This window comes from Triticum aestivum, chromosome 2D (genome assembly GCF_018294505.1).
Source record: "Triticum aestivum cultivar Chinese Spring chromosome 2D, IWGSC CS RefSeq v2.1, whole genome shotgun sequence".
Lineage (NCBI taxonomy): Eukaryota > Viridiplantae > Streptophyta > Magnoliopsida > Poales > Poaceae > Triticum > Triticum aestivum.
Genome location: NC_057799.1, coordinates 82,278,188 through 82,293,821, shown reverse-complemented (window position 1 = coordinate 82,293,821; position 15,634 = coordinate 82,278,188). Strand labels below are relative to the sequence as shown.

General features: G+C 47.3%; 1 protein-coding gene across 1 annotated transcript; it reads right to left on the bottom strand.

Annotated features, from left to right (window-relative positions):
• Positions 1 to 6,294: 6,294 nt before the first annotated feature.
• On the bottom strand, positions 6,295 to 7,475 carry LOC123051773 (uncharacterized). Its single transcript, XM_044474751.1, has 2 exons — positions 7,340 to 7,475; positions 6,295 to 7,235 (listed from the first exon to the last, which is right to left on the bottom strand). Exons 1-2 carry the CDS (start codon positions 7,471 to 7,473, stop codon positions 6,509 to 6,511), a joined length of 861 nt encoding a protein of 286 aa, XP_044330686.1. The 5' UTR covers positions 7,474 to 7,475; the 3' UTR covers positions 6,295 to 6,508.
• Positions 7,476 to 15,634: the final 8,159 nt, after the last annotated feature.

Genomic DNA, 15,634 nt, shown 5'->3' with positions numbered 1-15,634 from the left:
GGGGTATCGGCAGCGGTCTCGGGGTCTACCGGACAGAAGTAACGGAGGGGGAACACAATAAATAACAGAGCAATCAAATCACCACAAAGCATAACATGACAATACGCGGTGCTAGAGGTGACCTAACGCAGTACTAGGTGATACCGGCGAAGGGGGGAAACATCCGGAAAACTATTCCTGGTGTTCCGCGTTTTCCGACAGATGAACCGGAGGGGAAAAGTTGCGTGTTTGCTATGTTAGGGATGCACGGCGGACGAACGGACTGTGTAACCGGATTCGTCTCGTCGTTCTGAGCAACTTTCATTTACAAAGTATTTTCATCCAAGCTACGGATTATTTTATATTCATTTTCAAATGTTTATAAGACTTTCTAGTATTATTATTATTATTTCGAAAATAAACAGTAAATGCTACGGGTACACCGAAGTGTACCCAGCATAATGGACATGTGGCTGACAGATGGGGCCAGAGGGCCCAGTTTGACCAAGTCAACAGAGACTAGTCAAGCAGTGAATAGTAGAAGTGGGCCCGCATGTCATCCTCACAGCAGCTAATCTAATAGTTAAAATTATTCTAATTCTAATTAGGTTAATTAAACAAAGTTAATTAGTAGTTAATTAACTTAATAATTAATTAAAATTATTTTTATTTGTACCAGTATATTTATTTTTGTTTCTAGGGGCTGGGCCCCGCCTGGAAGTGGCCCAGGAGGCCAACTGGGCGGGCGTAGTGGGCTATCGGGCGTTGCGGGGCGAAGGCAGCGACGGCCTCGGCGAGGGGCGGCGAGCGGCGCCGGCAGCGGATGTCGCCGGCGAGCGGAGCGGCCACCGGACCGAGCGGTCAGGAGGTCGGAGAGCCGTGGGGAGACGATGGTGGCGGTAGCGGTCGAGGCCAACCGCGAGCGGGGCGCGAGGTGCGGCACGGGAAGCACCGTCCGGCGCATGCGGGGCGGCGATGGCTGGCGAGCGGGGCTGCAGGGCAGGGGCAGCGTCGGCTGCGGCATAGGGCAGCAGCAGCAATTAGCAAAGGAGCAGCGGCAGCGCAGCACCAACAGCGCAGTAGCGGCGATAGGCTCAGGGGGCGAGCAGCAGCAACGCGGCGAGCGACGCGGGGGCGGGCACGACTGAGGGGAGGCGGGGCGCGCTTGGGCGCGGCCACGAGTGGCTCGCGCGGCCAGGCTGCGGCCCGGACGCAACCAGGGGTCGGGGATGCATGACCACGGGCGCGGCGACCGTGAGCTGGGGCGCGGTGGTGACGGCGTCCTACGGCGACGAAAATTTATGAGAGAGGGAGGGGAAAGACGCGGTGGCTCACCGGGAGCCGTAGGGAGGTGGCAGTGTGCTCGAGGAGGCGCGGAGCGTCCGGAATTGTTCCGTTCGGCGGCGTAGAGGCTTCCCGGCTTGTTCCGTTCGGCGTAGTCGACGGAGTTGACATCAGGGGGGGCATTCGAGCACGTCGGCGAGGCGGACGGGAGGCGGTGGCCGCGGAATCGACGCGGAGACGGCGATGATGGCGCTCGGCCGTTGTGGGGAAGATGGAGCGAGCGAGAGGAGGGAGAGAGCGGGCAAGTGGGCGAGTGGATGTGGCGGATGCGGGAGAAATATCTGGGGGGGAGGCCTCGGTGGAGGCCTTATCCTCTCCGGTTGTCGCCGGCGAGGTAGTCGGGGGCATCCATGCCCCTGTAGCGACCGAGACTGAGGAACTGCAAGGAAGGGGGAGCGACCGAGAGGGCAAGGTGGGCGGCTGGGCCGGGTCTGCTGGGTTAGGCCTAGTGGGAGTCAAAGGGGGTTTTCTTTTTCTTTTGCTTCTTTTCTTTTTCTTTTAGCTAGCAAAAGTATTTTGTCCAAAGTGGGACTAGGCCAGATAAATACCTCGCATTTACTAGCACTGCCACAAAAAGTTTGGGAGGCTTTCAAGTTTCTTGAAATTTTTCATAAATGGAAAGGCATTTAAATGATTGTTTAAGCCACTGTTATATTAAAAAAGGGATTTAAACACTTCACAAAAGTGTTGGGTCACCACCATAATTTGTTATGGAATATTGGCAACACTTTGAACATTTTAGTTTGCATGTTTGAGAAATTTGAATTTTGGACTTTAGTTTGAACTTGAATTTGAATTATGATTTGGATCAAGCGAGGATTGGCAACAGTATTGTGATGACAAGGCACCATTAGCAGAGGATTACTGTAGCTTAACTATCCGGGCGTCACAAGGGAGTTCGAGGATCCAAGACCGCCAAGGCCCAAAACAAGATCCAGGCGTCGAGGGGCAAATTCTGATGGTGGGACAAGTCTGGAGAAAGGGAAAGATGCCAAGGAGGGAGACAACACCTCAAGTCAGGCTGTCAATCCAGCAAGTGGTTCAAGCCAAGGGGCTGGAGGGCCAGATCTGGCTCAACAACAACTCTGGCTGAGTACCCTGTTGGCACAGCTAACACAAGGTAACACACTGATTGGGGATGCAGGAAAAATGCAAATGGGGGCTAATGTTATGCAACATAAATTGGGTAGTGCTAGTGGCTCTAGATATGAGGATACAACTGGTAGAGGAGGAGATGCTCAGCTGAAGAAATGGAATGGAAATCAATTTCCTACTCCCGGTGGAGGAGAACATATACAAATGAGCAGCCATGATAGAGAGAATATAAGTCTCAGAGCAGATCAAGAAGGTGGAAAGGTTGGTTTTGGTGGTGCAGGCAAAATGATGTGTAATAAATGCAAAGACACCAGACATGCTACAAAAGACTGCACTTCAGGTCACTGTGTAATATATGGGAAGAAAACCACATTACTGATGAGTGTACTTGGCTGAAACAAATGAAGCATGTTCCCAAATTTTGAAGGAAATATGCCCTAGAGGCAATAATAAAGTTGTTATTTATATTTCCTTATATCATGATAAATGTTTATTATTCATGCTAGAATTGTATTAACCGGAAACTTGATACATGTGTGAATACAAAAACAAAACAGAGTGTCCCTAGTATGCCTCTACTTGACTAGCTCGTTAATCAAAGATGGTTAAGTTTCCTAGCCATAGACATGTGTTGTCATTTGATGAACGGGATCACATCATTAGAGAATGATGTGATGGACAAGACCCATCCGTTAGCTTAGCATAATGATCGTTTATTTTTATTGCTATTGCTTTCTTCATGACTTATACATGTTCCTCTGACTATGAGATTATGCAACTCCCGAATACCGGAGGAACACCTTGTGTGCTATCAAACATCACAACGTAACTGGGTGACTATAAAGATGCTCTACAGGTGTCTCCGATGGTTTTTGTTGAGTTGACATAGATCGAGATTAGGATTTGTCACTCCGAGTATCGGAGAGGTATCTCTGGGCCCTCTCGGTAATGCACATCACTATAAGCCTTGCAAGCAATGTGACTAATGAGTTAGTTACAGGATGATGCATTACGGAATGAGTAAAGAGACTTGCCGGAAATGAGATTGAACTAGGTATGAGGATACCGACGATCGAATCTCGGCCAAGTAGCATACCGATGACAAAGGGAACAACGTATGTTGTTATGCGGTTTGACCGATAAATATCTTCGTATAATATGTAGGAGCCAATATGAGCATCCAGGTTCCGCTATTGGTTATTGACCGGAGATGTGTCTCGGTCATGTCTGTATAGTTCTCGAACCCGTTGGGTCAGCACGCTTAACGTTCGATGACGATTTGTATTATGAGTTATGTGATTTGATGACCTAAGTTTGTTTGGAGTCCCGGATGAGATCACGGACATGACGAGAAGTCTCAAAATGGTCGAGAGGTAAAGATTCATATATATGACGATGGTATTTGGACACCGGAAGTGTTCCGGGTGATACCGAGTCACTGGAAGTGGTTCCGGGCAACCCCCGGCAAAGATATGGGCTTAATGGACCAAGTAAGGGAACACACCAGCCCACAAGGGGCTGGTGCGCCCCCCATAGGGCCAGCCACGTGGGGAGAAAGGGAAAGGAGAGGAGGAAAAGGAAAGTATGAAGTAGGACTCCTACTTCCTTCCCCTCCCCCCTCCTTCCTTTCCCCCTTGTCCAAATATGGTAGGGGGGCGAATTGGACTAGGGGCCCAAGTAGGATTCCTCCTACTTGGGCGCGCCCTAGACTGCCTCCCTCCCTCTCCCTCCTTTATATACGTGGGGAGGGCACCCCTAGAACACACATCAATTGTTCATAGCCGTGTGCGGTGCCCCCTCCACAGTTACACACCTCGGTCATATCGTCGTAGTGCTTAGGCGAAGCCCTGCGCCGGTAACTTCATCATCACCGTCGCCACGCCGTCGTGCTGACGGAACTCTCCCTCGGCCTCAACTGGATCAAGAGCTCGAGGGACGTCATCGTGCTGAACGTGTGCTGAACACGGAGGTGCCGTACGTTCGGTGCTTGGATCGGTTGGATCGCGAAGACGTTCGACTACATCAATCGCATTACTAAATGCTTCCGCTTTCAGTCTATGAGGGTACGTGGACACACTCTCCCCTCTCATTGCTATGCATCTCCTAGATAGATCTTGCGTGATCGTAGGAATTTTTTTGAAATACTGTGTTCCCCAACAAATTTGTGGGGTATGCTGCTATAGGTTTAGGGGTACTATTGGTTTAGAATTCCAAGGATGTGCTAGAGGTGGAGAACCCCAACCCTATGGTGATTGTGACTGTGGTATCTGCAGAAATAAATGAAACTCAACATATTGGCATATTGCATTATATGTTTCACTAGAACTGACAATTGAGATGTAGGAAACATGGTGATAATGCTTTCTTGGCGAGGTTTCCCAGTAAAGGAAGATTGGTTGAACTGATAAAGTGTGATGATTTTACCTTGCTGGGGTCAGGGGCAGTGATTAATGTCAAGAGTTGGGGTTTTGACTCTCAAGCTGCTGGAAAGCTTCATATTGTTTGGGTGAAGTTTGGGAATGCACCTGAATGTTTTAGACATTTTTTTGGTATGTGTGAAGTGGCTGCAACTCTAGGACCAGTGTTGGAGATTGACATGAACATGACAGGAAAAGATTAGAGCTAAGGTTTGTGTGAGAGATTATGAGAAATCCCATCTTACACTGAAATTACTGATAAGGAGTTGATGATATATAAAATCTTGCCAGAAATGGAGAGTGTTGTTGAGATGGGCTGGTATGGTGAACACAAAAGCCAACATATAGAGGGAGGTGGAATGGGAAGTAATGAGGAAATGAAAAAAAGGCAGTGACAACTATGAGGGAGGGAGCAAAGAAGTAATCACCTTGGGAAGCTTGAGTCTTGCTCAATTTGAAGAATTTAAGAAAAATAGTGAGGAGATTATACTTGCACAGAAAGAACAAAGCAAGGATGTGGAAGCTAAAAAGAAAATGGAGTCAGATCTTAATATGATAGTTAAAAAATGCAGGATATGGAAGAAGAAGAAAAGGCCAGGCAAGTGGCACTCAAAGCCAAAGAAGAAATGAAGATATTAGAGCTGGAAAAAGAAACAAAACATCTACTGGAACTAGTAAATAAACAACAAATTATGATCAACAGGTGTGTGGATAAGATTGAGATGTGCGAAGCTAGAGATAGAGAGAAGGAAGAGTTTACTGACAATGTCTTGAAAGAGCTAGAATATGATTAAAAAAAATAGAAGAACGCAATACATATGTGGAACCAGTGGACTATAATGCTAGCCTGGAGTCGGTGTCATTTGGAACCAATGTGGGGGTAAAAACCAGTGATAATGGAGGAGAAAAAGAGAAAGAAAACGGCTTGGATGAAAACTTGAGGATGTGTAATAGGTTGATGGACAAGCAGGATGCAAGGATTGAAGATCTAGCAAGAAAGAGCTGCTGCTAAAGACAATTATGGTATGGATACTGAACTTTATTGTCATAATTCTTCATTGTTTTTTATGGCTGATAAAATTGGTATAGATCTGGGATGCTCTGTTAGTATGATATGTCAAAATTTAGATATCATTGCTAAGATAGAACAATGTAGAAAATATTTTTTTACCAACATATTTCGAAGAAAAATACAAATGAGGAGAATGAAAAAAATGACCCCATTGATATTGGTGATGCAGAACTTAAAGATCTATGTACTGATGATGACCACTCAGATGCTGAACTTGAGATGGATTATTTCCTCACTAGGGATCATCTGTGTGAAAACTGTTGTCCAAATTTTTGGGGGGGGGGGGGGGGAGGGGGGGGGGGGGGGCAAAGGTAAAAATAGATTAGGGGGGAAGGGGTGCTAAGGTAAAAATAGATTAGGGGGAAGGGGCGGTAAGGTAAAAATAAATAAAAGAAATGATAGGGATGTTTCTATAATGAAATCGGAGTCTCGTTGCTTAAAAAAAACACGAAATCTCTTTAGTTTCAAGTTTGTGCTGAACTCGCGTAAAAAAAAAAAGTTTGTGCTGAACTGCTGATACTTGTACGACAATGGCGTACTGTCGAAACATAAAGTTTGTGCTACTACGTGCAAGTGTGCAACTAGTTAGGCTAGGCCTCGGTCACGGCATTGAACCGAAAGGATTATGAGGAGCCTTGGCCAGCCTCGGCGGGTGGTCCGGCGAGGTCTCCACCACCATGGCAGTTTTCCGCACAACGCAGTACACGCGGCCTGTGAACGACGAGACTGGTCCGCGGGTCCGGTGCCCGCACTCCACCTTGGTCCACTGCTCGTCGCCGGGCCTCGCGACGCCCAGCAGGCGGTGCCCGCCGAAGTTGATCACGACCGCCGAATCGTCGGTCAGCTGCGCGCCGAAGTGGAGCTCTCTGGGCCATCTAGGGAAGACATCGCTCCTGCGGTAGCCGGCCAGCAGCGTGGTCACCGGCGGGAGGTCGGTGCGGGTGCCGGTGACTGGGTTCACCACGAACACGGCGTCGGTCTTCTTGTTGAGCAGGACGAGGAGGCCCTGGGTCGTGCGCGCGAGGTGCGTGCGGCCGTCCCGGCCGTTCAGCCCCCGGATCGTCATCCGGATGTGCTCGCCGATGGAGTTGTTCTTGAAGCGGCTGTAGCGGTAGCGAGGGCTGTAGCCGCGGGTGACGACGTCCGGGAGCATGCTCCAGGGCCGCGGGTGGAACCGCGGGTCCAGGGCGTCGGCATGCGGGTCCGCCGTGCACCGCCGCCAAGCGCGGCACGACGCGCGGAAGCGGACGTAGTCGGCGACGTCGCGGGCGAGCACGCGGTCCGCGATCAGCCACGCCGGCCCCGACCCCAGGCTCGCCCAGTCCCGCCTGCGCGCGGCCAGAAAATGGACGAAGCAGCGAGTCAGGCCGGCGCGACAGACGATAGGCTTTGGTGATCAAGAATGAAACTGAAAGGCAAATGCAGATCATACCAATCGCCGTCGGGGGCGTGCATCGTCGACTCTGCCGCGGAGGATGATCCATCACCGACGCGGGCGCGCTTCGCTCGGCACCGGAGATGGCTTTTCGGCACCTCCGCCGGGGTGCTTGACGGTGCGGATGCCATGTCCGGCCGTGTCGCCGGACCCTAGCCTGATGCGGTAATGCGGGACTGAGATCCAGTATATATTGAGCCGTAGTGTTTGATTTGGGTGCGCCAACAGCGCGCGATAGATGGTAGCGAATCTTCTGCAGTTACACTGTTTCTACCAATGATCGCTCAAACTGCGGTCGCCGCTGGATTATAGGCGCCTTCTTAGTCGCCAGTGGCGCACTTTCCGTTTTTCTCACCCGGCGACGCGGCGCAACCGTCGGAATTTTGCACGAATCTCCACTCACGCACAATGATTGTTCGCTCCTTTTCCGATTCCGCGCGAACTTGGCTTTGGAGCCGTGACGATATATCGTCATCTCCGCTCCTTCTAGTCTTCTAGATCCACCATTTCGATGGGCTCTACTTCCATTCAATGTCTTAGGAGACTCCAAATTGCCGCCAGGGAGTAATGGCGAAGGGGCGTCGTAGCTCGAGATAGTGGGAGGAAAGGAGTAGGATCCGCATCCGCGGGTTGCGCATTTCCCTGTCGTCTCCTCATGCGTTCCAAGGAAATTGCCATCGGCAAGCCCCATGTGTTGAGCTAGCCGTCTGGTTCCATAGAGGAGGCCAACAGTCGATGTGGGCGTGCTCTAGCCGGGGTCAATAGCTCCTGTGCGACATCTTTCGTGGGAATTGGACGGAGTGTGACGTTGTTGACGAAAATGACTTTGGGGCGACACTTTTGAGCGAGAAAATAGCCCAGACACGACATGGCTCTTAAGCTGAACTGATGCCTTCATTATCTGTTATGGGCTTGACCCACAACTTATCCACGTAAGCGCGGGACCCACCACTTGTCCAGTAAGCGCGGGACCCACCCCATGCCCGTCCGCCCGCCGCCGCCCATTGCTTCCCCTTTCCCCATTCTTCCTTTTCTTCGGCGAGCTAGTGCAGATGTCTACCTCCTCCGCCACACACTCAAAATGGCGTCAGTATGGTCCAGTGCCGCTCATAAGGTGCCCTGACTGCCCACGCCCAGAGCCTCTGAAACGGTGGGTCAGTAGGACTGATGAGAATGGAAATCTTGGGCGGGAATTTGTGAAGTGCTTGAGCAAAACAATGGCAGGAAGGGATGGCAAGGTTAGATCTCAGTTCTTAGCCCGTTCTTTCACTGCTGTTTGCTCTGATTTCTCCATAATTTGTTTTTTTCCTCGAATTTGGAATTTAGGGTTCATGTTGTTGTTTTCAAATCCTGAAGAAATGCACACATTTTGAGTGGATGGATGATTATGTTGAGAGGATTCAGTTCGAGGGCTACATTTATTCGAGCGGGCCCGCAACCTGGGAGCACAATTTGGGGGGTGGGGTGCCGCAGATGGAGAATTTGGGGTCGAGCTCGGACAGAGGGGCGGGCAGAGTCGTGCCGATGGCGAGGTATGCGCGCAATGCTGAACTACACTTGGAGTCTGAACTAACCGAGGAACTGAAGAAGATCAAGGAAAGTCAAATGTTGATGATCGATTTGCAGAAGCAAGCAAATATCATGGCAGGGGGTTCTATTGTTGTGTCATTGCTCTGTTTTTGTTTTACTTGTTGTTCATCCGTCATTAGAGGGGCCATTTAGGTCTGTTAGGGCAGAGGATGCGATTTCTGCGCCATGCCAAGTTCATGTAACTGAATCGAAGCAGAAATATTCAGTGTTCATGCTCTGTTCTTGTTCTTCAGTTAACAGAGTGCACACCCCCAAATTTAGTTTCTAGTAAAAAAATCTTGCTGCCGAATAGATGTTGGGCCGCGGAAAAATAACGAGGCCCAAATAGAGACAAACCCACCCGCGTAGGTGCACCAGCCCAGTTTTATAGCATAGAGGCACCCATGTTTAGAAAAAAAATGTTCGACTAAAAACTCGAAATAAAATGTTGCTTAGGAAAATAAACCTTTAACAAACATATACTTCTTTACATATTTGTTGCTTGTCCACGGCTGCACAAAATATTGGCCAGAGGTAAAATTCAAACCAATATTTTTAGGAGCACAGAAAAATTTCTTTTGTGCATTTGAGTTAATCTAATAATTTTTTGCATGAACTAAATTAGTTGCATGTCCATGGTTGCAAAAAAAATTGCACTGTACACCTACTAGCTAGGGTGACCCTATTTGCATGAACTAAATTAGTTGCATGTCCATGGTTGCACAAAAATTTGCACCGTACACCTACTAGCCAGGGCCTAGATACATGCATGCACATATGCATCACACCAAGATATGAAATAGGGACCCGATCAGCTAGATAGAACATGGGTACCCATAGAACATCAAGCACGATATATATCAACTAACCAATATCAACTAGATAGAAAAAAACAGATAGAACATAGTAGCATAAGTAGTAGCATTGCATAGATAAGGGTAGCACGACATATATAATACCATTACAACATAGATATATAGTTCATAGTTCAACCTAACACGACAATGATAAAACGGATAAAACACCACCTGCTTGCTTGCTTGCTTCTTGCTCCAAGGCCAACTCCTCCATGGCCAACTCCTCTCCTCCATGGCCAACTCCTTCACTCGTCGTCGTCGGTGGGGTACGGGAGGGTGTGCATGCGCTCATCGGCGAGGAAGGCGCTATCGAAGTCGGTGAAGATGTTGTACATGGTGAATGCGATGAACTCGCATCCACACCAAAAAACACGGCCGAGGAGGTAGTAGGCGTCGAAGGGGTTGGTGAACCTCACGATGAGCCCGATAGGATGGCCATTGATACTGACCTCTTCGACACGGAACATGGCCGGAGAGCCCCTCGGGAGGTGGCGGTAGCCGGCGGAGAGGAAGAACTCGGTCAGCCCCCTTGGCCCCCTCCACCTCGAGATCGCCCACACCCGTAGGGTGTTCTCCACCCGAACTCCGGCAGGGTAGAGCCTCTCGGGGAAGGTGAGCGGCACACGGTAGGTAGCCTCGGTGAACTGCATCTAGCTAGCTTCGAGTGGATCTTGGGACAGCTTGTGGGGAAGATGGGAGATGAAGGAGAGTGAGAGGAAGATGGGTGTAGAGGAAGATGTAGGCTTGGGTGTGCTTAAATAGCCGAGGTGCACCATTTTAACGTTTTGTTTTCCTCTCCCTCGTAATGGCATGGGAAACGAGCAATGTGGCATCTAGTCACCCGAGCCAACCCGTGCACACGCGCATGCATTGTGGTAGTAATGCCAACGCCCCGCGTAGCACTCTAGCAATTAAGAACGCGTCGAGAGATGAGCTCGATGCCATGCATGCAGCGGCTAGCGATGGTCGGGCATCTAGACCCATCTAGAATGGGTAAATAGCCATAATGCGACGAGGGTGTCTGCGGGCGTGCTCACTCTCGATGCCATGCATGCAACGTCGAACGCTGCGAGGGCGGCCGCAGCAGGGCTGCGCGCACGTGCATGCTTTTCAGGCCAAATGCAGCGTCGTGTCCATCGGTCCAACGGGTGGGCCGCTTTAATTAAGCCCAACAACACATGGCAGGCCTGCTCAGTCTTACAATGTAAAAAAATGGGCTAAAACGACCAGCCAATAAAAGCGCAGCACGCGAATATGTGACGTGGCTCCTGATCCAGACCATTGCTTATGTTCACATCCATCCAATGGTCCAGAATGCTGCGTGTTATAATATTCAGCATCTTCGAATCAGCCAATCAGAGTGCAGCCCGCGGATCGCTGACGTAGCCCTGGTGCCTGATCCAGACCGTCCATTCACAGCGATCCAATGGCCCAGAGGAGTGCGGGGTTTCGATGGGGTTTTGAGAGGTTTTCAACGGTTAGGGTTGAGCATAACTAATTCAAAAAAATCAAAAAAATATGAAACTTGTGCCGATCATCGTTCTATGTGACTACGTATCTAGGAAAAATAAGAAACTTGTACTACGGATATTTTCATGAAAAAACCTTCACAAAAGATGGCTATCAAGAACGAGGTTGTAGGGTTTTGAAGAGAAGTGAGCTAGGGTTTAGTGTTAAACATGTCATACTTGATCAAAACGATCCAATATCAGGAAGGACTCTTATACACACACACTAGATGTCAAGTTTCCTTTTTGGGCTCATTTAGAGAAGGTTGAAAAAAACTTGCTTACAAATTGGTCTGTTTTCCCTAGCTTTGGAGGGGGTTTGGAGGTCATGTGGAGCACATTTTTCATGTCCAGAGTTTCACATAATAAAAGTGCTTCGATTAATCAACTAACATGCATAATAGTCCAGAAATCATTGTAACACCAATACCACAGACCAAATAACTTCAAATTTGAATTTTGGCTCAAATTTGAATTTTGTCTCAAACTTTAATAGTATTACACAAATACACATCATATCAAAGTAAAAATACCATTACACAAATTCAGGCAAGGTTTTATTACTACAGCATAGTAGCTATACACAGGTTTCAACAAATTTTCACTTCTACTTCTTCCTACCACTCGATTTCTTCTTCTTCTTTTTACCAATGCTTGTTTTTGGTTGTACAACACCCAGTTCACTCAAGCCCTTGATTTTCTTCACTGGACTGCCTGGAACACAAGCTTCCTTTCGCACCACAACAGTTGCAGTATCATCGGACCCAATATCACCAGTTGGCAACACAACTTCCAATATAGGCTCAGTTGGCACCACATCAGCTGGAATAACTTCAGTTGGCAACTCAACTTCCAACATAGGCTCAGCTTGCACAACATCAGCATGAATATCTTCAGAGGTACCCATATCTTCAGTTGGCACCAGAACATCAAAATCTTGCTCATCTTGCAGCAGCACATCCAAGTCTTGCTCATTTTGCACCACACCATCCAAGTCTGGTTGAATGTGTATTGTTTCACGAAAACTTCTCTTTCTTCTAGAGCCATTGCCTCTTGCCGTTTTCTTTGGCCAGCACTCTTCAACAAGAAGGGGCTCACCTGCACGCTTCCTCCTAAAAAGATAAAGCATGTCAACTGGTTAGTAATTGAAAAATGCAACAAACTAGTAAACAATGCAAACATATGCCCACATACTTTGGCCTTTCAGGGGTGTAACAACATTTGGGAGATCCAACTCGGTGCCCAAGTTCCTGGCACAACTTGCATCTATTTTTGTTACCTTTTTGGCTTTGCATCCTTCTTTCCCTTGCCCTTTTTACTACTCCCACCTTTCTCAAACCATGCCTTGAATCTACTCTCTTTAGGCCTGCCAGCCTTTCTTTTTGTTAGGGGAGGACACATGGAAAATTCAATTTCCACTTCAGGCCACTGAGATTGATCTGTAAGTGCTGGAATTGGAGTGGCATATGCAGCCTTGAATCTTGCTACTGAGTAATATTCGTGCAAATATGGGTGCATGTTTATCTTCCGTCGGGAGGCCAAGAAAAGTATGGCATGATCACATGGTTTCCCAGTGTGGTGCCACTCCAAACAAGTGCAATCATGCATTTCAGTGTTAACAACATGCCTTCTACCAGTTTTGGTATCTCTAACTTCAGCACCCCACACAGAAGATTTTTCAACAGATAAATGCGTAAGATTTCTGCTCCTGCTGACCACCTGTTGTACCACTGCAGGAAGCTTATCCCCTTGTAGACAATCACCAATCCTTCTTCTCAATTCCCACAAGCGCATGATCATGATCCTGATTTGGTCAACTATGTCATGCACAGGCAAATTTTTTAACTCTTCACCTTGTTGTTTAAACTTTCTGCCAAGTTGTTGTTGATATGATCACACTTGATGGCAGTGTTAAATCCTGACCTATACCATAATAGAGAATGGTAGGTGTTCACCCATGGACCAAACTCAGGGCATGCTGTCATTATCTTACCAAGATGATATGAATGTGTCTGTTTAGTGTAAGATCTTGCTGCTGGCCACATGCGACCAAATTCTTCCCCTCTGATTTTTTTGATCAAATTCATCCACATATGGCCGAAGCACTCCCTCTGCTCGCAATGGGGGAAAACATTCTCCACTGCGTTTTCTAGCCCTTTGCATGCATCTGTGTGGACTGCCAAAGGTGACACTGGCCCTATGCATCTTTTCAAATGCATCATGAACCATGTCCACGAGACCTCTGTCTCTGACTGAAATAAGTCAATAGCAACATGGAACATCCAGTTGTGTTCATCCAAAGCATTGCAAGCTGCCAATTGACCATTCCACTTGCCAGTCAAAAATGATGAGTCTATGCTCAAATATGGACGACACCCTGCCTTGAAGCCATCAATGCAAGGCTTTAAAGCCATAAAAAACTTAGAGAAAAGGACTCTTCCATCCTCTGTTACCTCAGTATCTGTCTCCACAACACTGCCAGGTGACCTCTTCTCCACCTCTGCTTTGAAATTATAAAGCATCCTAAAAGTATTTGCCCAGTCACCATATAATTGTTTCATTGCCCTTTGTTTTGCCTTCCACACCGTGTTATACTTCACCTTAATGGGTATTGCTTTTCCAAGTCTATTTTAAGTTTCTTTGTAGTAGTGTTTGGTTTCTTGGCTAGAATAGGAGTGATCTTTTCTGCAATCCAAAGCTGTGATGTCATGGTTGATACTCTCTGTGAACTTGTAATACAAGTGTGTTGGTGAGGGATTTGATTCACCCTAATGGTACTTCCATCAGGTTGGCGTCTAGCAGATATGTACCACTTGCAAGGCTTGACACTTCCATCAAAACCTCTACATCTTGCATAAAACTTCTTTCTATCAGTCCACTTAGTCTTGGCATCAAACTCATGTTTGACTGCATAAGTCTTGAAACACATCCTAAACTCATCCATGTTTGGGAACAACTTCCCCACTACAATAACAGGGTTTTCCTTGTCATACACATTTACCAACTCATCATCATGTGCATCATCTACATCATCTGTAGCATCTTCCATCAGCTGTCCATCCACATCTTCAGTTCTATCTCTGTTAGCATCAGTATCAGTAGGCATACTAGATTCACCATCCTTCTCCTCCTTATCTTCATCAGCTACTGGAATGCCAATTTTTTTGGCCATCTCAATGTCATCCATTGGTGCAATGACTAAATCAGTTGGGCCATTTAATTCTACTGAATTCCAATCAACAGAAACAACCGTTCCAACACCATCAGAGCCCTCTTCTGCATCACCCCCCTCTGGTAATACTGTCACTTCACCTATACACATGGGCATTATCTGAAGGAAATATGCCCTAGAGGCAATAATAAAGTTGTTATTTATATTTCCTTATATCATGATAAATGTTTATTATTCATGCTATAATTGTATTAACCGGAAACTTAGTACATGTGTGAATACATAGACAAACAGAGTGTCCCTAGTATGCCTCTACTTGACTAGCTCGTTAATCAAAGATGGTTAAGTTTCCTGGCCATAGACATGTGTTGTCATTTGATGAACGGGATTACATCATTAGAGAATGATGTGATGGACAAGACCCATCCATTAGCTTAGCATTAATGATCGTTTAGTTTTATTGCTATTGCTTTCATCATGACTTATACATGTTCCTCTGACTATGTGATTATGCAACTCCCGAATACCGGAGGAACACCTTGTGTGCTATCAAACGTCACAACGTAACTGGGCGATTATTAAGATTCTCTACAGGTGTCTCTGATGGTGTTTGTTGAGTTGGCATAGATCGAGATTAGGATTTGTCACTCCGTGTATCGGAGAGGTATCTCTGGGCCCTCTCGGTAATGCTCATCACTATAAGCCTTGCAAGCAATGTGACTAATGAGTTAGTTGCGGGATGATGCATTACGGAACAAGTAAAGAGACTTGCTGATGACAAAGGGAACAATGTATGTTGTTATGCGGTTTGACTGATAAAGATCTTCGTATAATATGTAGGAACCAATATGAGCATCTAGGTTCCGCTATTGGTTATTGACCGGAGATGTGTCTTGGTCATGTCTACATAGTTCTCGAACCCGTAGGGTCCGCACGCTTAACGTTCGATGACGATTTGTATTATGAGTTATGTGATTAGATGTACCTAAGTTTTTTCGGAGTCCCGGATGAGATCACGGACATGACGAGGAGTCTCAAAATGGTCGATACATAAAGATCGATATATTGGAAGATTATATTTGGACACCGGAATGGTTCTAAAGTGTTTCGGGTATTTTTCGGAGTACCGGGAGGTTACCGGAACCCTCCGGGGGTTAATGGGCCTTCATGGGCCCTAGTGGAAGAG